The sequence below is a fragment of the Polyodon spathula genome, chromosome 6, assembly GCF_017654505.1.
Source record: "Polyodon spathula isolate WHYD16114869_AA chromosome 6, ASM1765450v1, whole genome shotgun sequence".
In the NCBI taxonomy this organism is placed as follows: domain Eukaryota; kingdom Metazoa; phylum Chordata; class Actinopteri; order Acipenseriformes; family Polyodontidae; genus Polyodon; species Polyodon spathula.
The window spans coordinates 2,034,654-2,059,227 of NC_054539.1; the positions used below are offsets into that span (position 1 = coordinate 2,034,654).

Sequence of the window (24,574 nt, forward strand, 5' to 3'; positions counted from 1 at the left end):
GACTGGCCTCCTCTTGTTTGTAAACTTTATCTTTTTCTAACTAGATAACATGGCAGAGGCTCTGCTAGCTAAGGCATGTGCTGATGATGACGATGGATGTACAATATTAAACAGATTCTCACTTTTACAAAGACTGGGCAGCACTCCAAAGCTTCATGTTGTATGGTATCATCTGTCATAAAACCATGTCATAATTTAACTTGAACAAAGAGGCTTTTTAAAATGCAATTCATCTATGAACGGTGAACACATGTGTTGTAATACATTTCTAATGTTTTTTATTTTGTAGTTATTGTTGTGCTAAAATCAACAGGCATAAATCCTGGTACTTCAACAAGCTACTGGATGTTATCTGTCTGATCAAACATGGAATCAAGGAGAAATGCACACACACAAAGATTCCCATTGTTTAGTAGTAGCTGTAGCAATATTAATTAATAATAAAAAGACAGATTTAGAAATCTGATGGATTTGGGTATTCGTTATAAATGTCACTGTCTTAAGGGTTAAAATAAAGGTTCACTTTCTCTCTCTCTCTCTCTCTCTCTCTCTCTCTCTCTCTCTCTCTCTCACAAATCACACACACACACACACACACACACACACACACACACACACACACACACACACACACACACACACACACAATACCAAACAAAGGCAGTACAACCAAAATCATTTTTGGTAATTGTATTCAGTGTCTGGTATTATGGCTTTATTATTAACTCTTTCATCTGTAATATATATGAATAAATACATTTAAATATCAGTATGATAGAAATCCTATCCAAGAGGCTGCATGGTAGACTCCTTTAAATGTACAATGAGAGGAACCAGCTAACAAGCAGCAAGCCAGGCCTCTTCTCCATGTGTGCGTTTTACCTTGTCGAATGTCAAAGCCTTGTGGCTGAGTCAGGCCATCGATGATGATCTGCAGGGTTGGAAGTGCTGTGTTTAGTTTTTGAGCAACTTCTTCCATCCCTTCTTTCTGGATTAATGCATTCACCTTGGACTGCATTCCTGGCTTGCCTATGTCATGCAGACTTCCACCAGTGAGCACAAGAAACCTAACAAAAAAAAGGGGGGAATGAAGAAACACAATAAGAAAAAACACAACCCCCCCAAAAATCTAGCAAAACATGGCAGGCTTATTAAAAATACATTTAAACATTTCCTTTTTATTAGGACTTGTAACCAAGACTGAAGAAAAATATATAAAAATGTTTTGCTATGCTTTTACTATGGTAGACTTTAAAAGGGGCATCCTGAAGTCCATCTGTGCACTCCACAGACCTTCAATTTATCTGTGGTGGCACCTATAACACGACACCATCCGTACTGGACAACATCGTGCATGTGTGTGTGCGTGTTTATTATTAAAAGTTCCCTGGCACTATTAGCCAAGTGCACCACCTACTAAACCTGCTTTTAAACAATGCCTATAGACGTTTGTTCAGCTGTAATGTGTTACTGGTTTTAATAAAGTATGGGGCTCATTAAGAAAATACACTTTGACTGCAGGTCCTGCATCTGTTGCGTGCATCTGGTCTTTTCAATTTAGGCTAAACACTGAATAGATTTGTTTACTACATTTAAAAAGAAAGCAATGTCGGCACCCGAATGTTAGCAGTGAGCATACAGTAGCCAGTGTTTATGCTGCTTTCAGGGCGCCTTTAACTTCTATTTGGAAAGCATCAATACTCCAGTTTTTATTGTGACTCACAAAGGCTCTGTTTGCCCATGTAATAATATGAGACCTGAGATTACCTTCTCAATCTGTTGGCAAACAAACTCACACGTATTTTCCCTATTGAGAGGTGAAAGGCATTCAAAAGCATTTACACTATGCTGAGCTCTAATTGTGTACTTGCTACCAGATATATTCGCAAAACAAAAAAGGAATACAGATCCTTCTGCAAATCTTTTTGCAAGATTACAACAGCCATGGTAAAGCTCAGCTGAAGCCCCAGGCAAAACAAATAACAATGGTTAAATACTGTTTGTCTTTCACATACTACTGTACACTCTCCAATCTACACTCTCTTCAATTAGGAGACTGGTTGCTGATGACACCTCTAACAAAACAAACGAAAAAGCTCAAGGATTTGTCTCACAGGATATTTAGACCAGATTTACTATAGTATGTGCACAGTAAAAGGGGGCTGAAGACAAGAAATGTCTTTGCTGGATATCGGCTCATAACTTAAACTGAACACAGCCATGACATAATACTGTATACAAGAGAATTCCTTCGCAGAATATCATCAATCTCAATCAAGGAACGATTACAAGTGCAGTAACAATCCGACTAATATTTTCACTTGAGAGCGCAGGTAAAGTCTGTGAACCATGTGGAAGTGTAGCATGGCATGTAAACCTTGAGTATGCTGCTGCAGTGTGGAATTCATTGCACAGCTGACTCAGAGCTGTTGACATGCAGCGATGATGGATGTGCACTGCCATGGCAGAATGACGCCAGTGACGGACAACAGCTGTCCAAGCAGTGACTGGCACAGCAGATGTAACTTGACAATCCCCATGAACAGCAAACTTCCTGGCTCGCGCTGCTGAAGAATACACGCATTACTAAACTGACAAATGGGTTTCTGCTGCAGACATGCACTTGGCTTTTGGAAACTTGGAAATTCCAGTAATGGGGTCTTGTTACCCAATATTTTGCATTATGTGGCCATGTAGCTGCAAAGATTTTATATAGTACAAATTAAGGCTAAAATTAATTTATTTTGTTTTACTTTTCTAATGTATTTCTGTATTCCTTAAGTTACACTTATCACCCATAAACATATTTAATCCTGTTATAATTAACAAATGTGGCTACAGAGGGCACTTAGTTTACATGAAAAATCAATAAACAGCACTGTAGAGTGGAAGTCGTGGTAATGCATTGTATCGATTCAAGCTATTTTGAATTGCCATTACCAAATCTCCATCTAAATGCTTCATTTCTGAGGAAAAGATTGATTCAAATTTGGAAAGAAAGAAAAAAAATCCTCAAGGGTAAAACAAAACCAAGGATATGATACTATTTGTATAGTATTGCAGTTATGCCATTTTACAACAAACTTGAAACTCTGAAAAATATAGCGTTACACACCTGCACGCATTGCTGCAACTGTTTAAATAACGTACCTGTAATTTTTGTTTTCACTGTTAACATCCAGACAACTTTTTACAATTAACTTTAAAGTCTGTTTTAAAGCTCTTTTCAAATTGGCCACTGTAGTGCACTGGTGTTTGAGATCTATCCTCTAAATTACTGCAGGGAAAAAAAAACAAAAAACACAACAAGTACTCTGGCTTTTCTGTTTCGTACCACTTCATGGTTTGACAAATATATGCAATAATCCTTACACTATCAGTTCACTAGAGCAAACATTTTGAAAAGAGCTTTGAAACAGGCTTCTTAGAATGTTAACAATGAAAAGAAAAATTGCAGGTATGCTATTTAAATAGCTGCAGCAACATGTGTAACGCTATATTTTTTCGGGACCTTGCGACTTACTCTTTTTAAACAAAGGCAAGAAGAAAAAAAATCTGGCAAGAGATTATTATACACACCACATGTGTGTAGCAAACATGTCGTGCTTTGTCTGTAAGTATCAGTCTGTGATACAGTTTTCAGTGATTTTACCAGGGCTCAGATTGCACTGGCTTCTCCCCAGCCGCCTCTGGTGTAACGTTATAGTCCCCCAGTTGCCATTTGTATGTTTTTGTTTAAGGTATTGTGCACTGAATTTATTTTTTTTCATTTACTTGTTTCCTTTTTTTTGTCCTGTAATGAAAAACAGCTCTGCTATGGGCTGAAGATACAGCTTACCCTGTTTGGAGTTTCTTTAGGGTGTGCCCCCAGGGAGAGGCTTGCCAGACGCACCTGAACTCATCAGAGTGCAGCCTCACCCTCTCCAGTGATGCTGTTCCAATGCAATCCAATACACACTGCCACTGCAAGCTTTTCCTAACTTTGTGTCCAGTTACATTTACAAATGCATCTGTAAGTATGCTCTTATTAGGACTGAAGTCATTGTATTTTTTATCTTGCTCTTAATTGTGCTGTAATTCTTGACATGTATTTTTTGTATACAACTATAAGTCACCCTGGGTAAGAGCTTCTGCGAAGAAATAAATAAATAAATAAATAATATGCAGAAGGGCAGGGACACCTACTGAACCAATTGAAATAAAAGATTTAATGACAGCACATGTAATAGCCGATACCAATCGTCCTTCAGACAGAACACAGCGTGCATCTTGTATTGCCTGCTGTACAGGGGGCACTAGGCTGCAGGATGTTACATATCCTGTTTACTCCCTGAGCCTCGCACTCACTCTCTACGCTGGGTAAATACCTGCAGTAAGCATATCAAGTGAATCTATAATGGAGCGGCAGATTAAACAAAAAGTCAAAGTGAAAATAAACAAAGTGGAAAAAGATAAAGGATTATTGTAAATTTTTAAAAACATTTTTTAAAAGTGTTTGGTTACTACAAACATTATAAAGGACTGTTGTATTTGCCCTTGATTCTGATGCCACAAAAGCTGAAGAGCACCTTTCCTCTCTGTTTATATAATCATTCCCAGCAACACAATTTATCCAAGAGTATCTGGTTCATTACATTAATGCAATGTGATACTCCATTACACCCCCCTGTGGGGCACCATGAAAATGAGTGATGATGCAACACAATAGCCTTCAAAACAGAACAATTTAGCATCCGCATGTGTGTGCTGGTTAAAATTAATGTAATACTGTACATAAAACTCATCCAAAACAGGTATATAATTCTTTATATTGGCATGGAGATGTTATAATTATATAGCCCACGTAATATCAGGCTTATGACACTGATGGGCACTTGCAGATTTAAAAAGTATAATAAAAGTATTTTAAGACATTTGTACATGACGTTTAGTTAGCATTTCTAATTATTGTATTAAAGCTATGACAAGTGGTTGCATGTACTGCATTAGTAGAATCAAGGGTTACAGATTGTTGAGAACCACTCAAGCTTGGTAGCATCGTTATAAAGGAATCTTTCAAATACCACAGTTTGGATCAGCCATTTATTAAAAGAGGAAAAGAGGCCCTGCAATTCCACCCAGAGTCTGTGTATAGTACTGCGAGATCCAGTACATCCGAGTACTCGTACAGCACATCAGCTGGCAGACAGATTTAAAGTTTACGCAGATATGCTACATAAACACACAGTTTTAAAAATTAATTGAAATACACACACACACACACATATATAATATATATATATTATATATATATATATATATATATATATATATATATATATATATATATATATATATATATATATATATATATATATATATATATATTCTAGTTTTAAAAATTAATTGAAATACAGTTGCTACAAAGTAAAATATATAAGTGTGAAGCAGGTTTTAAATTGACATTGTAAGACTTCATGAACTGTATGTAAATTACACCATATTACATTTAATCAGCAAACAGATCTGCCACTATCTGGTTCGGGAGACTATGTGGGATTCATTTCTACTTGTTCACTAGGATAGAGAGAAGCGCTGCATCAAACACAAACAGCAATAAGCTGGCCTTTGTTGATCTAAATTAAAAACTCAGCCCAACTGCTTAAGGTTCTGTAAATAAACAAGAGTCTATATAAATATCTTCAGATTCAATTGGAGATTCAATTAACTGTTGTTGCTTTTGCAAGAAGTAAAGACCTGTTACTTATTTAGTTGCTACAAAGTAAAATATATAAGTGTGAAGCAGGTTTTAAATTGACATTGTAAGACTTCATGAACTGTATGTAAATTACACCATATTACATTTAATCAGCAAACAGATCTGCCACTATCTGGTTCGGGAGACTATGTGGGATTCATTTCTACTTGTTCACTAGGATAGAGAGAAGCGCTGCATCAAACACAAACAGCAATAAGCTGGCCTTTGTTGATCTAAATTAAAAACTCAGCCCAACTGCTTAAGGTTCTGTAAATAAACAAGAGTCTATATAAATATCTTCAGATTCAATTGGAGATTCAATTAACTGTTGTTGCTTTTGCAAGAAGTAAAGACCTGTTACTTATTTAGGCTTGCTCTGCACATTCTACTGAAATCAGTCATGAGTATTGCTGTTATCAACACAGTTAACTGTAGATGAACCTGCAATCCGGAAATGGATTTTGCATAATTAATAAAAATGTGAAAGCTGGGGTAGGAGACTCACTCAATCAGGGACCTAAGCAGAATCTGGGAACTGGGAGTTTTTGTGAACGAAAACAAAAAGTAGGGGCATAATGTAAGGGGAATGGCATATCTGATCTACTGGCATAATGTAAAGGGAATGGCATATCTGATCTAATTGCACAATGTAAGGGGAATGGCATATCTGATCTACTGGCATAATGTAACGGGAATGGCATATCTGATCTACTGGCACAATGTAAGGGGAATGAGATAGTTGATCTAATTGCATAATGTAAGGGGAATGGCATATCTGATCTACTGGCATAATGTAACAGGAATGGCATATCTGATCTACTAACACAATGTAAGGGGAATGAGATTGCTGATCTAATTGCATAATGTAAGGGGAATGGCATATCTGATCTAATTGCATAATGTAAGGGGAATGGCATTTCTGATCTACTGGCATAATGTAAGGGGAATGGAATATCTGATCTAATTGCATAATGTAAGGGGAATGGCATATCTGATCTACTGGCATAATGTAATGGGAATGGCATATCTGATCTAATTGCATAATGTAAGGGGAATGGCATATCTGATCTACTGGCATAATGTAACGGGAATGGCATATCTGATCTAATAATGTAAGGGGAATGGCACAATGTAAGGGGAATGGCAGATAGTTGATCTAATTGCATAATGTAAGGGGAATGGCATATCTGATCTACTGGCATAATGTAACGGGAATGGCATATCTGATCTACTGGCACAATGTAAGGGGAATGAGATAGCTGATCTAATTGCATAATGTAAAGGGAATGGCATATCTGATCTAATTGCATAATGTAAGGGGAATGGCATATCTGATCTACTGGCATAATGTAACGGGAATGGCATATCTGATCTACTGGCACAATGTAAGGGGAATGAGATAGCTGATCTAATTGCATAATGTAAGGGGAATGACATATCTGATCTAATGGCACAATGTAAGGGGAATGAGATAGCTGACCTAATGGTTTGTAGACGTGTACCATCTGTACAGACATCAAAGTGTGTAGTCTGATTCACTGATATGGTCAGGGGTTAAAAAAATACGACAATGAAACGTGTAATTAATAGATGTCAGTAATGGAACTTATCAGTGTACCAAAAAACAACAAGTCAACGTCAAAGTGTCTCTAACACCCAAGAAACTGACAAAGTAATTGATCTCAAAATTGAAATAATGGAGTAATGTCTTGGCTGAAAGGGTCAAGAACGTTCATGTACTGTGAGGCAAAAAAACAATGGAAAGAAAAACATGCAAATGACTTTGCTAGGTGAGATTTACTCAAACTATTTTCTACCTTGCAGGTACTGCAGAACCACATTATTCGTTTCAGGGTTAGCATAGACTGAATACCAGTGATACTGCAAAGTACAGTGGCAAAAAAAAACCTTTTTTTTTGCAGAACATTTTGCAGAATTTAACATTTTCCACAAAAATGTTTTGGTGTTTGATGGAGAGATACAGTCCTGTATTAATTGTGTAACCAGATCATTTTACAACTTGCTAATTATCATAAGCAGGTTCTTAACACTAAATACGTTCTGCCCAGCAGTAACGGACTTCTTTGTGAAAATCAACTACATGTGTAGCAATTAGGCAGGAATGCCAGCCCTTACAAGAACTCCAGACTGAGCTTGTGTCTACCCCATCAGAGAAGTGTTTTCCAATTGGAGAGGGAACACGTTTATTTTTATTGGTTCCTCTACATAAGTAAATATGGAGTGCCTCTTCTCTGGAGAGCAGCAGCAGCATCAGCATCAGATTTCAGAGTTGCGAGTGATGAAAGAGAAGATGGAATCTTAACCAGGTCAGCTGGACTGGGGTTATGCCATAATGATGCTAGTTATAAAAATAACAAACCCAAATTAGCCCTCTGCCATCACATACAATAGCGCAACCACCAATTGCATAGCTGCAACTATATTTTTCAGCTGATTAGTTCAATTTGCAGATTCATTAATTAATTAATCAATCACATCCAAATACAGAAAGACAGTTAGTTAACACAAAACAAACACCACCATATGAGATTTGATTTATTGATCGATTGACGAGTTTTCTGCTACGTTACTGCATGATCACGAGACACTGGCATTGTGGGCTGGGGAAGTAGAGTCCAGAAGCCTGCAGGGGTATCTCCATAGGCTGGAGCTGGTGTTCATTGGCAGCAAAGGATATTCACATGGGAATATTCAAATATTAAAAGATTAAAAATCGGTTGCCTTTCTGTTTAGTAGAAAATATATACATTACAAGCATTACAGAATCTAAAAAAACAAATTTATGCCATTTCATTAAAACAAAATAAAAGCCAACTCTAGAGGGGAAAATTCTACAAAATAAAAAGGAATAAAAACTTTGCCAAATTAAATGCACTGCCGCTAACCAAAAGAACAATTTGCCTGTTTGATTAAAGCTGTAAGCTTACACATACTGTTAACTTGAATTAGGATCCAAAAGTATTCCGTTTTCAAGTGTAGAACCAGCACTGCTGCTCTGTGACGCTTGGAATCCCATCTGTTGGGGTTCAAGCCAAATCAAGATCTTGCTCAATTGGGTGCAAACTTCAACATGCATAACAGCTGAAGATATACTTTCTGGGCTACACATGTAAACAGAAGACTGGATTCAGAAAAACTCAAGCTTATTTCCAAAGCTGCTCACTGTTGGTTTAGAAATCTACAATCACAGTACTGCTCCACTTTGATGGGAACTTGGTTGTTTGTCCCGTTATCCTGGTAGTGTTTTACAGTTAGAGTGGCTGCCTTATTTGAAATGACCCAACTTTCAAGTGTATTTCCCCCCTCGTAAGTCCATGTTCATTGTAAATGTCACTGTTGTACTGTGTTGTGCTGCAATGTTCCCCAATTATCAGTATTCCACAGCGTAGCCAAGATGTTTTGAAATACCACTATAAAAACCCTTCATGTAGAAAACAGAGAAAGCATTTTTTTTTAATCTATTTTTTAGCACACTGTGCCAATAATTAATCAGTTACAGCACACACAATATGCTGAATACTTATAAGGAGTAAAAGCACTATTTTCAACTACTAATTCAAATTCAAACCAACCTAGGTGCTAAGCACAAGAGTATCAGCATTGCTTCACTTTTATTTTGCTCATGCTAGTTTACGCAAGGACCTGCTACATTCTTGGCGTGATGTCCTCCCTCCCCAGCGCTAAATCTGAATTGGCAGTGGGAGAGACCTCACTGCAGCCGAGCACTCACCTCATGGCAATATCGTATGACTCGGGGTGGATGCAGGTCTGATCCAGTGGGTTTAGCTGCTGGGCAGCGCTGCTTGTTGTTCTGCTCTTGCTCTTCTTGCTGGGTGGTTTCCCAGCTGCCCCCCCCGCACCTGCTGTGCTCGGGACACCCGCTGCGGATGTCTGACCTCCCGCCTCGCCGGCACTCTGCTCACTGCTGAGAAGAAAAACACAAAAATACAAAGAGGAACATTTAGTGCTCTCTGTTCTGATGCTTTTACTTAACACCCTATTACCACACATTCACACAAACAAACTGTCGCATGGGGAGAATGCTATGCCGCTATCCACTGACAGGGCTGTTGGGGGGTCAGGAAGTCCAGTACTGCACTTGAGCTTCTTGGCAGAAATACCGTACCCAGCTGTCCCTGGTACATGACACTGACATTCTTGATGCCTCTGCAAACTTAGGTCACAGAACAGCAGGAAAACATACCTCTGTAGAAAGTAGTTCTCAGGTGGCATTAACAGCACAGCTGAAGGTTGCTGTTTGAAGTCAGTCTCATGGCTTGCTTGGTAAAAGGGATCCACAGGGTCAAGGCTCAATAGAAACCTCAATCCAATACACCGCCACAGCAGAAACACATTCATTTTTGTTCTGTTTTTGCGTCCAGAAGAAGTACTCCAGTAAAATCTTAGAACTCTGTGCTTTGCTGACTTCTCACTAGGCTTCCTTTCAATAATGTTAGTACAGGGAAACCACGCGAACTGGCATGAAAAGAGGAAAATGAGAAGTGCTACAGAAGCATGCACAAGTGAAATACATTCTCCAGTTAGCCAAAGGAAGGCGATCTAAGCGTATAGAGACTCCCTGATCAAGGGCAACACATAGGATTTGCATACAGTCTTAAGAATTGTACATAATCCAGCGATACATTTACAATAGTACACACTAAACCAGGGGTGTCAAACTCATCTGGCAGCAAGGGCCATTTAAGTTAAGACTGTTCACTTGGTGGGCCGCAACGTAAACAAACAGACAAAAAAGTTATAGCAATGTACCTGAAAAGGTCTATAGAAATTAAGTAAGCCAATATACTCCAATACAACACTACACAAAACACACTGCCCCCACTGCACATTCCTAGTCATCAAAAAGTATGCAGCCACTGCAGTACAAGCTGCAGAAAAAAATCTATCTTAAATCTTTCGTGATAATCAATCTAGCATTCATATTACACCGTGTAACAAATTTACTTTTTTTTTGTTCCTGGGTAGTAAGTGTTATTTCCTAATTGCTTATGCCTCAAAAGTATAGAAAATGGCTATTATTCCCCACAAACTTTGCTTTTGTGACCAGGACAGTGATATTTCAAAATATCACTATTTCCAATGAGAAAACGGGCAAATGTGTCTTTTCGTTCACATAAAGTCAGAAAAAAACAACATATGAATCCAAATTAACATGTATTTATACTAAAGTAATACAATAATGACTACAAAAGATTTAGAAGCGAGTAGTTTTTCGAGATTTACGATTATACTGTAAATACAGTATAATCGTAAATCTCGAAAAACTACTCACTTCTAAATCTTTTGTAGTCATTTTTGCTCAATAGCCAGTCTCCCCCTTCAGAGAGCAAAACTTTCGAGCTAGTCATTAACAACTTATAGAATGTGGCTCCTGCATTGAGAACAGTTAAACTTGAGATATACAATGGATATTATTAATTTATTTAATCTCCAATTTCCCTCCTAGCTTTGTGAATTGCCTGAAATTCCTATTTTGTCTTGCAACATTATACAATGCCTTTAAGGAGCCCCCCCCTCACCCCACTTTGTAAATGATACCCCAATATCAAGGGGCTCTTTCCTGTTAAAACAAAGAAATACACAGCAAGTGTGCACAGGTGTTATTTGGTGAGCTGCAGCCTGTATATGTCGCTGCAGTGTCCAATGGGGAATAATTATAAATAAAATATTGTGATGTGTTTTGTTTACTGGTTGTGATTAGTAAAGATAGGATAAACTGTTTCTATTTATTTTCTCATTCAGTTGTGTGTCAGGGGGCTTTTGGTCTCCGGTGGGGTTAAGCTCTGATTTCCACTCATTTTCTTTAACTGCTCTGCTAACATCTCATTAAGAGATCCCTATTGTATTCCTAATCACTCCCACTTCACTTCTGAACCCTGTAAGAACTCCAGGTAAACCTGAGACCTTTCCAATTCAACAAACAAACAAGCAAAAAGAAACGCAGCTACAAACTGCTTATTGTGAAAAGGCAGAACATGAAAAAAATATACTGATTAAAATAAAATAAAGTTGTCATGTAATCAAAGAAACTACAAAATGATATCACAAAAGTCTACCAGAATCTATAATAGAATTTCAATTTAGATTTCGAAATGCCAAATTTTATATGGTATATGGAAAACTACAAAAATACTATATAATTCAATATGTTAACATAACATTATTGTGACAAGTTTCCTTCAACTTTACGTAGCAAAAAGTTAATTCTATGTTTTTTATGAATGCGTTCCAAATTAAAAAGGAAAAAAAAAAAGTATTGGACATAGTTGTATATCTTGGATATGGATATCGTTGTAGAATGCTAATATGTATTGGCCACATTCAACTGTATTGCATTGCTTATATCTCCTTGAAATTAAATGTCAATACTGAGTCAGAAGGTTGTCTTCTCGGAATCCACAATCCATTACAAAAACAGTAATGCTAAATACAGAACAGCTGCAGAGTCTGCTTGTGATGTGTGCAACCATTGTGTTTATTATTATAAACTACTTAAAGTCTGTGTTTTTTACTGTATGATAAGTTGGTAAGTGTCAAGGTACTCTCACTCGAGCTGTTATTCACTTCTACTGCAGTTATATATGAAACACAGGCTGAATCAGCCAATGTGTCTTTTACAGACGTAAGAGACAGCGCCATCTAGTGATCTGCCACTTTGGATCAAGTTTTTGTTTTGCTGGAAACACACCGAATACACTAGAGCAGCAGAGCTAAAACAAATGAATCTGAAAAATTAAACCTGGGTTTCCACAAAAAAATATTTATCTTTCCAGCTAAATCTGAAGCTAACATGCAAGCCCACGCACTCTGACATGTTTGATTTGGCATGGATGCAGAGTGGTCGTTACACTCCGACTTTTAAGAATGTGTTTGTTAACATTTATGTATTTTGCTAAATCTGGACTTTTTTTTGGTTAAATCTAGGAAAAAATATGAGAGTTACATTAAATCCGGGGAAAGACATCTGTTAAAACATTAGAGTTGCTTTTTTTATTATTATTATTATTTTTTTTTTTTTAACACTTGTCGTCCCATACATGGTAGCTGTCATTTTGGCTCACTGCAGTTTCACTGACGCTTGCCACTTCAAACATCATTTCTCCGGTTCTACAAGTTCTAGAGTGATCGTCAGCAGCTCATTTGAAAGGTAAGAACTTGGATTAATTAGCTGTCATTTATGTATACAGAACTGGCCCTTTAGTCATAGTTGTGCCCCCTTACTGACGCTCCGCACCCCTCACTTTGTGCACCAATGCACTGGATGATACTGGCTCTTACTAATATGAAGACACTTTAGCTGCCTACCTTACATATATCTACGGCAGACACCTGGAACTGAACCCTGAATGGCAAAAGCACCACAACACAGACACAATAAACAACATTTCAGTGATTAAGAAAAAAAAAATGACCAAACCATATTTCCTCTTCATGTTTGGAAACATTTGGAAAAAGGAATATTTTATAAATAAGCTAATCATACCTGCAAATGTTTTCTGGGTTAATTCGTATGAAACCAGCGCACTGCTGAAAGGTTGTTGGACCCACACCTTTGACTTCTTTCAGCTGTCCGCGGTTTATAAATGGTCCATTCTTCTCACGCCACTCCATGATGTTCTTTGCTCTACCAGCATTGAGCCCTGCAACATGCCTGTTAGAGAAAGAAAAACAAGCTGCTTAATAATACTGAGCGTGGTGCTCTTAAATGAAAGACAAATCAGCACTCTACTCTGCACAGGTAACAATCTGGAATGAAAATATAACCCATTCCAGACACTGTATACTTTATTTATATAGACACACACACACACAGAGTCGTGTGCAAATGTACTCAACCACCCCAATGCTTCTGTTTGGATTTGTTGTGTACATGAAATCCAAACACTAAGTGAAAATCTTGGAAAATTGTCAAAATAGGCAAATTAATGATTGTATTATTTTATTGATGACTTTAATAAACCACACATGCAATTAAGCGAAAAGGTACACATGGTAAAATGCATGAGACTTTTTAGAAGTTGTTTAAGAAGCACAAAGTGGTCTAACATTTTCACACGAGCACCTACTGTTTCTATATCCCCGATTACTGACAGAAAATGGAAATTCTCACATCCAGAGGTTTTCATGCAGGTAGTTATATTAAGGATATAAATGACAAATCTTGAAGTGTTATAATACATTTGCACACTACTGTAAAGAATAATACAATACACACACACACACATATATGTGATAGCCATGGGTGCATTGCTTCAACCTCCTGGGGCCTGGTGATATTTGAGTATATCACACACCCTGAAGTGCCTTATTGTGCTTAGAAAATGGATTAACTAGCTAAACTGGATTTTTTCATTTATTTGTTTAATTACCAAAAATGTTGTTTTAATTATTTTTTTTATTATTAAATACCCTTATGGCTACAGCGGCAGTAAGAACATAGTTCCACTTACAGTAAAACCAAAAATGCATTTATTTAAAAAAAAAATAAAAAAGCAAATTGCTGAATTGAACATTGCCATTCAATGCATTTACATGAGCATAAGAATTATGAAATTTTTCAGAAAACAACATTTTTGGAAAACTAATTCTGATTTCAAAAGTCATGTAAACATGTATCTGAATTTTCCGAAAGTCCGTTTTCGGAGAACTTTTTCTGATAGTGTACTGCACACATGCAAACTTTGACCTTCATGCCTGCATTTTAGAAAACACAGAAACAAATAATAATCTGTAGTCAGTCTGCATTTGTCTAGTTAGGGATAAAGTAATAATTTGTTAAAGTCTGTATGTATTTGTTAATAGCCCATACTGAAGCAGCAAATGTTTTCCAGCTTTAAAATGATGTGATAACTTAAAATAATGTCTGCAAAAGAAACTGGTAATATAGAATAGGATGAGCTGTTGGAAAGGCTGATTGCACATTGTAGGGAATCTGAATAGAGGTAAAGGATAGTAATCTTTGAATTTAAAACTTCAATCCATGTACACAGTTGAATTCTAATTAGATTTTCTATCATTAAATCATGTAAACACAGAAAAGTGACGTTTTAGAAAATCAGTTTTCTGAAAATGCTTTGTCATGTTAATGTACTAATTGATAGTGCAGTTTTTCTGTGTTTAATTTGTTATACTTCTTGATTTGTTAATTGCATTTTAAAGTAAAATATCACTTCCCATTTTCATCATGACACAGCACAAATGAGTCTGCCTTTAAATCACGCAGACCCTTCCTCACAAGACTTGCAACATTATCAGGTGAGAGTGCTGTTATTTATTTATTTACTTATTTAATTTTGTTTAAAAATTTGTCCTTTGTCAACAAGAAGTATGCATACCAGGTTTGTGCTTCCGCTTCACAGTGGCAAGAATGATGTTATTTGCACTATGGAACACCCGGTTACTTATCAAGCTGACTTTGCAGTTTATGGCTGGACAACGTGGAGAATTACTGGGCTTGTGTTAACAATTTAAAACAATGGAGGTCACAGCAGAAGAGATGATATCACCGTGCACAGACACATTTGTGTGGAGAGAAAGGAACTGTTGAGATGCATTTCTAAATACTCTGCATCAGATCACACAGCTGCGCAGGGGGTGGGACCTGTGGCAGCAGGCAGGGCAAGAGATGGTACCGATCAGAGGAGATAGGGCAGAGACGGGGGCAGCGGCAACAAAACACCCATTTAACAACCAATAGTCTCTTGAGAGCAATCCAAATATTATTTAAAAAGCTAAAAGTTTAAGATATATATTTTGAAAGTATTTATTTTCAGAATGGGATAGGGAAACGCTGTAGTTCAGGGAGAAGTAGCAGAGTGGTCAGAATGGAGAGTTCTGAATTGATTTGAATTGTTACATTTGCCTTTTATCACTACTATAATTAATCATCGGTGTCTGCGTCAGACTCATTCAATATCTGATGAACACTTCGCTTTCCCAAAAGGTCAAAATCTACATAAATCTCATCAGTCATGTATATTGCAATACATTCCAATGTCTCCCATTTTTTTTCTCCTAAACTCTGGTGGTGTATGGATATTTACCAGTGATTTGCCCCTTTTTGAAAATAAGTGCCGACCCATGATGATAAGCTGTAATAACATAAATGTGTGTTTTAAACATTTTTAGGCTGCATCTAAATATATGAGTAGGAGTATAATAAGAAACAGACCTCAACTGAATTGCACAGAAATGAACAAGAGAATCTCAATTTCAGAAGGGACTGGATTCAACTGTAACAAGAAGACTGACACAAGTAATGGCGACACTGGTCACATGTCACAGTGCAAACTTGTTCCTGCCCACCTGAACGAGCAGGGACAGTCCTGGGAAAGATGACGAGCAGATGAACCAATCAAAATGTCGAACTTTGTGAGCGGAAACCAATGAAATGTTCCAGGTTGAATTCTACCAGACAGTGTGAATTCAGCAGACATTTTGGCTGGAAGACCAATGCATAACCGTTGTAAAACAAAAATAGAACTACTAAATATTGACTTATGACCAGGGATATGTTAATGAAAAATGTAATAGAACAAAGCAGAAAGTTATGGAAAGTAATGCATTGTGTTTTAAACCGTACAGTAACATGCTGAGGCATTTAAATACACAGTCTGAGGACAGGCTGCAATTCAAACCCAAAACCTCAGTGTCATCTTGTGACAAACAGGTCATTAAGTAGCAGGAATGGACTGATTAACACTTATGTACTTGCCTATAACAATTACAAAAATAATAATAAATGAAAAAACTATGAAAAAACTTTCTTGCCTGAAACTTGAAGCTTGCACCTCACTTTCTACAGAAAAGTATCCCTTTCTAAAACTGCAGGCAGCTCAGTTAAACCTATAGCACTGATTAAGCCCAGTGAAGAACATTAAAACCAAAGGGCTTACCAACTATAGTAAGTTGTTTCTTGATAGTATTGTACATTAAAAAAAAAAAAAAAAAAAAAAGTTATTCCTTAGAGAGAATCTGCCTTTGCAAAGGCACTTGATTCAAAATGGGGCCTTTGGTCTCTTTTAAAGAAAAAGACAAAGATGTCATGCAATTACAAGTAACTAATTACAAGCTGAACATGTACTAAACTCTGCCAATCACCATGAATGAAATCTATTTTTCCAAGACCCCAAGCACTGGGTTATTAAAAAAAAAAAAAAGTACACTTTATTAACTCACGTAATGGTAAATTTACTTTGAACAACACTTTTTGTTTTTCTAGTTTGATTATTTTTCCAAAAGGAACCCTACAGTATGTGTCATAAATCTATGATGTTAAATGCACCACAGCTCTTATTTAGCGGTACCACATCCTCCATCTCTACAGGTGAAACACTGTCTGAACATGTCATTCTCATGTCGCTGGCAATGTAACACAAGACCCATTTGCATTAACTGAGCAGAAGTTGGATGGCAGACTAAACAGAGACTGTGTGATCCTGTGCCATGTAATTACTGCCAGTGGAAAGTATTCAGCCTACCTCATCAGGGTTTCAGAGCAGATGTTAATATCCACTCCAACAAAGCTGACACATTCTTCAACCACACTGGCCAGAGCTGCTTTCAGCAAGGGTTGCGACACGTCATGCTGAAAGATGAAATACACACACACAAATATTATTATATATATATATATATATATATATATATATATATATATATATAAACACATTACAATATTCTGAATCATTTTACTGGCATTAATCTTTTTTTCTTGTAAACTGTACATGAACTACATCATTAAATAAACAAGATACAGCACACGTTGCTATGCAGATACACATTCATATTAAAAAGGCATGTTAGCTAATACACTGCTATAAATCTTACGGTCATCCACTTCCACTTGCTATGCTAGTCGCTAAGTAAACTTCACCTGGAAAGTGAAATACATGTTTGCTATAACATGCAAAGTGTAAACGTATTCTTCTTCTACACCTGTTCAAAAAATAAAGAAATGCACAACTCTGGCCAAGTAGTGACGCCCCCGAAGAGACTGCAGCCTCAATCCACCATGTAGTACAAACTAATGTACACACACCTTAGTAAGCACACTGTATTTTATGGTGCAGTCTCGACAGACAATCCAAGATGAACTACTGACAGCACAGCAGTCCTTCACGTCCCCTCCCCCAGCAGAGTTCAGTGCCAACACAGCAGGGGATAAAACAAGGTCTGTCTGTTTACCTCGCCCTCAGCTTAGATGGTGAAAACTTAAACTCAGCGGAACTTAAAGCTCTGCCGGTCACTCTAAGCGCTATCCGAATGCTGGCCGAAGATATCTTCTTGTAGGGGGTTTAGTTGTTTTGTTTTTTATTCAAAAGGAATTTTACTCAGTCCTGTACAATTATATTAAAAAAAAAAGTGCTTACTATCTACGAGAAGATTTAGTTTCGGTCTCTTTTAGAGAAATTACAAACAAGCAGGTAAATTACAGTGAGAAAGAAACGAGTAGGGTATATTTTGTTTTTAACAGAAATCAAACCGATATTCAGAGGTAATATTTTTCGTTAAGAAAAACAACTGCATCACACTCAACTACCGTTTTTTGCTGGTACAGTATTACCCTGACCTCCCAACTCCCACCTAATAGGCACTTGTTAACTGTCAGTAAATGTACTGTATTCAAGCCCCAAAACACACAGGAGTATTGTGCTGCTGATTAGATCCTTTCACGGCGCTGCTTCTAAAATGCCTTAAATCATGTAATAAAATAGTGCTGCGTTTGTAAAGCATAGTATTATTAATAAAGGACAGCCTCGTATAATCGTTTAAATGCTGCAGCGCAGAACTGAAAAAGCAAATCTAAATTAAATCACGGCACTTGCTTTCCCACAGGTTTCTTCATCTCTTTATTAACATAGATGCAATAAAAATATGTTTGAAGTGTTAAGATCCACCATGAATTAAATCATTATAATAGACCCCAATATATCACTGGTTAGATTCAGTATATGTGCGATTTACTGTTTGCTATAAATAACTTTGAGACCAGAGGTATTAACGTTAATTCCTAACTTTAATAATTTTTTAATAAACTTTAATAATGTTAACAATTTTTACACTATGGACAACCACCATATGCAATAAGTTACGCCAAGAGCAGTTATACTGTAGATACACAGAGAGAGTGTTTCTCATTGCCAACTGTTTCTCTCTTTTTTTTTTTTTAACGTGAAATTTGAAGCAAGATTTTTAGGGGGAGTCAACCAGCATCCTCCAAGGCCGGAATCAGTATTAACCAAAAAGGCCTTTGATAGTTTTTACTGCAGCTGATACACAATACCATTTTGCCACCAGTGGTTGTGGTGCCAAAAGAAACATTTATCCAGCTATCCAACACCTACTGAAGCACGAATTCTCCTTAGCACCTTAAACACAGCTGCTTGTTTATCTACCGGTAAGCTGCTTGGCAGCAGGTCGATTCCTATAATCAACAAAAACTGTGTGACATATGCAGAGGTTTCCTTTAATGTACCGTTCAAGTACTAGAATGGGTCTCTGTTTAATTCCTTTAGCATGCAACTTCAAATCACAAACAAGGACGTACTAATCTGGTTGGACATTGGAGGTGGAATTGAAGGTGTAGAAAAAGATCTGCCTCTTCAGGATCTACTAAAATATAAAATGGGGAAGCATGCCAGGCAATGCCTAGAAATAAATAATTACCTTGGAAGGGTTATTAAAAGGGAGAATTACACTTAGCAAGGACTTTGGGCCATTCATGGAAAGTCCCAATTGTACGTTTGTGTTAAAATGCTTTGCTATTGCTATTGCAGTTACAGCAATTACTGGAGTGGTTTACACTAGGAAAGGGAAAGGAAAGACCTTTTGCTAAAAAATAAAACAGGTCCAAGATATTACACACTGCGATCCCTATTAGCAATGAATGCAAGGGCAAAACCATTGTAAGAAGGGTCTACCTAATTCGCGATTTCCCAGAAAATTAGGAAATTAAGGGGTCACAATGAAACTCACCTCTTTAGGGGCCAATGCATACCAGACTAGTATGGCGAGAAAAAAAATAACCCTAATTTAAATGAACTAGTGCACACCGCAAGCAAATCTAAACAAACTTAATTCTGTAGATAGGCTTTTTTTTAATTCTTTTGCTGCCCTTTGTGTTAATACCACTTAGGTTAAAAAAATGTCTTTAGACAAATAACATTTTTTTTTTTTTTAAATACTTCAAAGCGGTTAACTTTCTTGTTTACTGTTCACATTTCCAAGGCGTTTTAAATCAGCCCATCAGTACGTCTGTGCTGGACAGTAGGTGCTAGGACAAAGTCAGTGGTGCACTGTTACTTGATTTTGGTTGCTAAAATCCAGTTTTCAGCGCTGGAGGTAAAATACCAAAAATGGACAGCAAAGCAAAAAACAAAAGTATATTTCAGCTGAGGATTGTGTCAAGACATTTCCCAAAGATATTTTACATGCAGATGGAGGTAAATTGTTTTGCACATCTTTTTAATGTAACTTTAGAGAAAATACAATTGATCACTATTTAGCTTCAGAATCGCACATGAAACTAAAGGCTACTATAGAGGCTACTAAACAGAACATAAAACAAACAGCTTTTAGAAAACAAACTTGAAAGTCAGTGCAGACAAAAAGTATTCCTGTCTGTTGCAGTCTAGTTAAATCAGTACTACAGATATGACCTAGCACACCCACCTCGCTTCAAACAACCGGCTGCTTATGTTTTAAACACAGTTAGAATTTTTTAAGCTCTGAAAATATTATCTACTTAGGTTTATTTAACGTTTAAACAGGTCTGCGAAATCCTAATTTTATTCTATAACCTACCCGGGAAAAAATATTTAAAATCTCAGTGATTTAAGTAGACCCCTAATTGGAAGTATTACTTAACCTTTCTGCAACCCCACCCCCCACCCCCCACCCAAAGTTTTGTAATCTGAAGTTAACAGGTCTGTGAAATAAAGATCTGTATCAAATGATCTTTAAAACAATGTGTCAGTGAAACAGCTCATTTCAACCCTTTCAGTTCACTGCATAACTATGTGGTGCTACAGATAATCAGGGAGATGTTTCTACTTTCACAACACATGACTATGAAAACAGACCACTCCCAAGTTCCAGAAAGCGCACAGTATTCTGTCGGAGTGACTGCCTTTTCCTTGAACCTTTTATTAATTAAAATGATTGCAATAACACGTTTAATGCCAATAATGCTGATGGCACTGCCTCTGGCAAAAAAACAGGTTTACAAGTCAACGTTTTCAACCACTGCTCGATTCTGGAAAATCCCTTTTTTTGTGTGTTTAGAGCACAAGCTTGTGCCTGCGATGTCTGATAAAAGGGACATCATTTCAAACCTCTCCTTTTGAAGATTTCTGAGGTTTTTACAATGCGGTTTCTTTGTTGTGATACTTCCTGTACATGGCTTTGAATCACCAAAAAAAAATATAATACATTTTTTTTTAAACAACAATAAAGTATTATTGAAGAACAGCCTCAGGCAGTCCTGGGTTTGCATTAGCAATCACTTGTACAAATAGACCTGTATCTATCTATATCTATCTATATGTGCATGTTTAAAAACTGTATATATGAACTTTAAACAAAGAGGAAAATAAAAATCTTACAGACACAATTTCAATGAGCTCACATATCTTTATCAAAATTATGGATATATGCTAATTGTGGACACTTGTTAATACACTATGTATGGTTTACTATTGGCAGACATTTTTCTGAGAAGGTTTCCACTTCATCTTTGCCGGTCAGGACTAATCTCACCCACATGAGATACTAGCCTGCTTACCTAGAGCAGCATCAGGTCATGGTTATGTACCCCAGAGCATGTTGTAGATCTGGCATATGTTGATGATTCTACACAACACTGCTTTTGGAGATCTGGAATTCCCTTTGCATGCAGAAGCTTTTTTTTGTCTTTGTTACAGTTACTGTTTTGAAGCTTTCCACTTAGATACTATGTCAGGGGTTGCCAAAGTCGATCTCTGCTCCAAACCTGTTCGAAATTGTTTAATTGAACCAATTACAACTCCATCCAGACCCTAAAGTACTTAATTTACCTGTTAAACTTGAGTGGTATTGCCCTCCAGGACCGTGATTTGACACCCATGTACTACGTTGTTAGAAATAATCTCCCATTAAAAAAAAAAAAAAAAAAGCAGCCAAAAAATGTGTTCATACCTGTTTATTCATTAAGAATTTTCAATTCACATTCTTGTTTAGAAATGGTACTTGATATTTATTTTTTTACATGTTTTTTAATTGAAAAACTTACCGCTATTGAGTAGAACAAAGCAAGCTGCAGATTTTATTATAAACCCAGGTTTTTAAACTCAGTTTCACTGCATGGCAATGCACATGAAAAATCACAAAAACCCAACATGCCCATTTAAACCCAGCTGTCAGGTACTGAAGATAGACATTCAAATGGTTCCAAAAAAGTAAGCCAAGGATCAATTTGCTCCAGCTGGCCAAAGCAAACTATAGATCTAATACATTAATACTAGATTTCTATAAATATGCGTTGAAAACTTGCTAATCATGCTTTCTTTCATTAACAAAAGGAAAACACTTTTCAGTATTTCAATAAGCTGTACACAAGAGCTAGACAAGATCCAACAGCAACATAAGAGGGTAATTTAAACAGATCAGCTATTCTGAGAACCAGAAAAACAAACACAGCCTGAACCAGCAAGGGAATAATTGTACTATATGCATGCATTTTACATTTCCCTAAATCAATTTTTTGTACCATATCATCACACAAATACATGAATTTGAATTACAACACCACGGGAAGTTGGGTCACGCTTTACTTTAAAAGGGACTTTTTTTGTTTATTAACTGTTAACAAACAGCTAAGAAACATGTTCATGTACATTACGCATTTTCTGTTAACTGTTAGATAATATAGAATAGGCCAGCTAAAACTGCAAACACCAGAGCCCTATGGATGATCAATACCCAGTCGATCATATGCTTGAAATTGGTTCAAATTGTTACTGTAGTAATGTTTAGCAAATTAAAAATCAGGTTTTTATTAACCATAACCCTTGGCTAAAAATTAACAAGGTTTGTCAACAGTTAATAAAACAGCCCTTAAACTACAGCGTGACCAGAAGTTGTGTTAGTAAAATTAATAAAAGGCCATAGTAAAGCCTGTTAAGCAGATTTCTTGTAAATCTTTCCCTTTATTCTTTCAATCCAAATGTTTTCTAAAATAGTCTCCCTTACATGCCTTTGCTCTTAAAATGCATACAATTGCACCCCTCCCCTTGTTTGCAAGATTAAACGATAAGCCCTGACTGCAGGATCAGGGCAGCTGGTATCTGATGAAGATACCTGTAGCTGCTCTAGCCCCTCCTCTCCAGACAGATGCTGCTGTATTAACAGCAGCGCTTGAGAAGCCCTTTGCTTTGATGGGAAAAAGTTAAAAAAGAGGAAACTGGCCTTTAATATGAAAAGTAACTTTTACTTGTTTGTTTATTCAGGGCCAATTACAGCCAAGACTTTAAAAGAGTCATCTGTCTGTGGTATAGAATGCAGAGTCTGGTTTATTTGAAATGGCCAAGACCTATACCTTCATCAAATCAGAGGTTATACTTTTCTGTAAAATAATCACAGGGATAAGTTAGTTCAGTTTATTCCTTGGTGCTGTGTATAGATATTGGTTTTAGCTTGTTTTCAGGTTATAGATATGTGGGCAAACATTCCGCCCCCCCGAGAAGTGTCAAGTTGAAATACCACCACTATTACAATCATTAAATGGAGTACCCTTTACACACCGTACACAAGTTGTGAAAAACCAATCCCTGCATGAGAATATCATACAGAAAAAAGATAATGCTTCCAGGTGGATACACCTGCTCCAGGAACACGAGAGTAAGTGGGTTATTATGGGTTACTAATAAACAGTTTACAGAAGAGTAAATGCAGAGCTCACAGCAAAACTATGATACACAAAGGCTTCTTGGAGTTTGAACTTTGTAAAACAGTCAAACAGATTCAAATCCTGTGATATGAAATCCCTTGGAAGAAACCCATTAACGTATCAAATCCCATCAAAGCCCGGATTAAAACATTCTACCATGTCAATAAATAGAAAAAGGACAACAAAATGTAAAGGCTCAAGAGTTTTTCAAGCCAATGTTTTGGAAACAGAAATAGAAAGGAAACTAGACCAGTTTTCCTGGGGCACAGCCAGAAATGGCAAAACATAGAAAAGCTGATCAATATCCTCCCCCCATGAGTCAAGCATGCTGCAAATCCAGAAAGCTCTCCGTGTCACAGTGCTAACTGTACAATAAACACAAATGTAAATCCTCAAGAAGAGAAATGAAGGCAGAGGGTGGATGCGAGAGGATTACTGAAGGTAATGAGAAACTGAAATGACCGAAATCATCATAAACAGCAGGTTGTAAAGGGGGAGTCTCTACTGAAAACGGTATCGTGAGCAGATGCCTACAGTACACAAGTGATGTCAACGACACTGAGAATGCACTAAGCACATGTGAAGGCCTGATTTTAACTGAATCCCTGTTGGCGTGCTAGACAGCCATGACAATGCTTCATCTGAATCCAACAGTACAGTACAGATTGGTTTCCATTACGGTTTACTGCTGTCACATTATTCTGTGCCTCATTTCAATGTATTCTTCATAGAAAAATATATCATTTATCCAGAAACAGGGAAACGTGCCTACTGTGGAACTGTCTGTGTGGTTGTGGAGGTTTGTATTAAGGAGGTCTCCCAAGATTGGCTACAGGCTTAAACTAAAATGATCCCTGAAATCATGAACA

At 37.0% G+C, this 24,574-nt stretch overlaps 1 protein-coding gene across 2 annotated transcripts in view; it reads right to left on the reverse strand.

The window, feature by feature from the left end:
* LOC121316680 (S1 RNA-binding domain-containing protein 1-like) overlaps positions 1-24,574 on the reverse strand; it is a 96,795-nt gene that overhangs the window by 5,294 nt on the left and 66,927 nt on the right. The window contains exons 17-20 of one of the 2 annotated variants that reach the window (XM_041251736.1): positions 17,260-17,366; positions 13,263-13,430; positions 9,489-9,680; positions 883-1,067 (exon numbers count right to left, since the gene is read on the reverse strand). In XM_041251736.1, the coding sequence (XP_041107670.1) occupies positions 883-1,067; positions 9,489-9,680; positions 13,263-13,430; positions 17,260-17,366 (652 nt within the window). Of the gene's footprint in view, positions 1-882; positions 1,068-9,488; positions 9,684-13,262; positions 13,431-17,259; positions 17,367-24,574 lie in introns of both variants that reach the window. The other variant, XM_041251735.1, reaches the window with a different exon arrangement.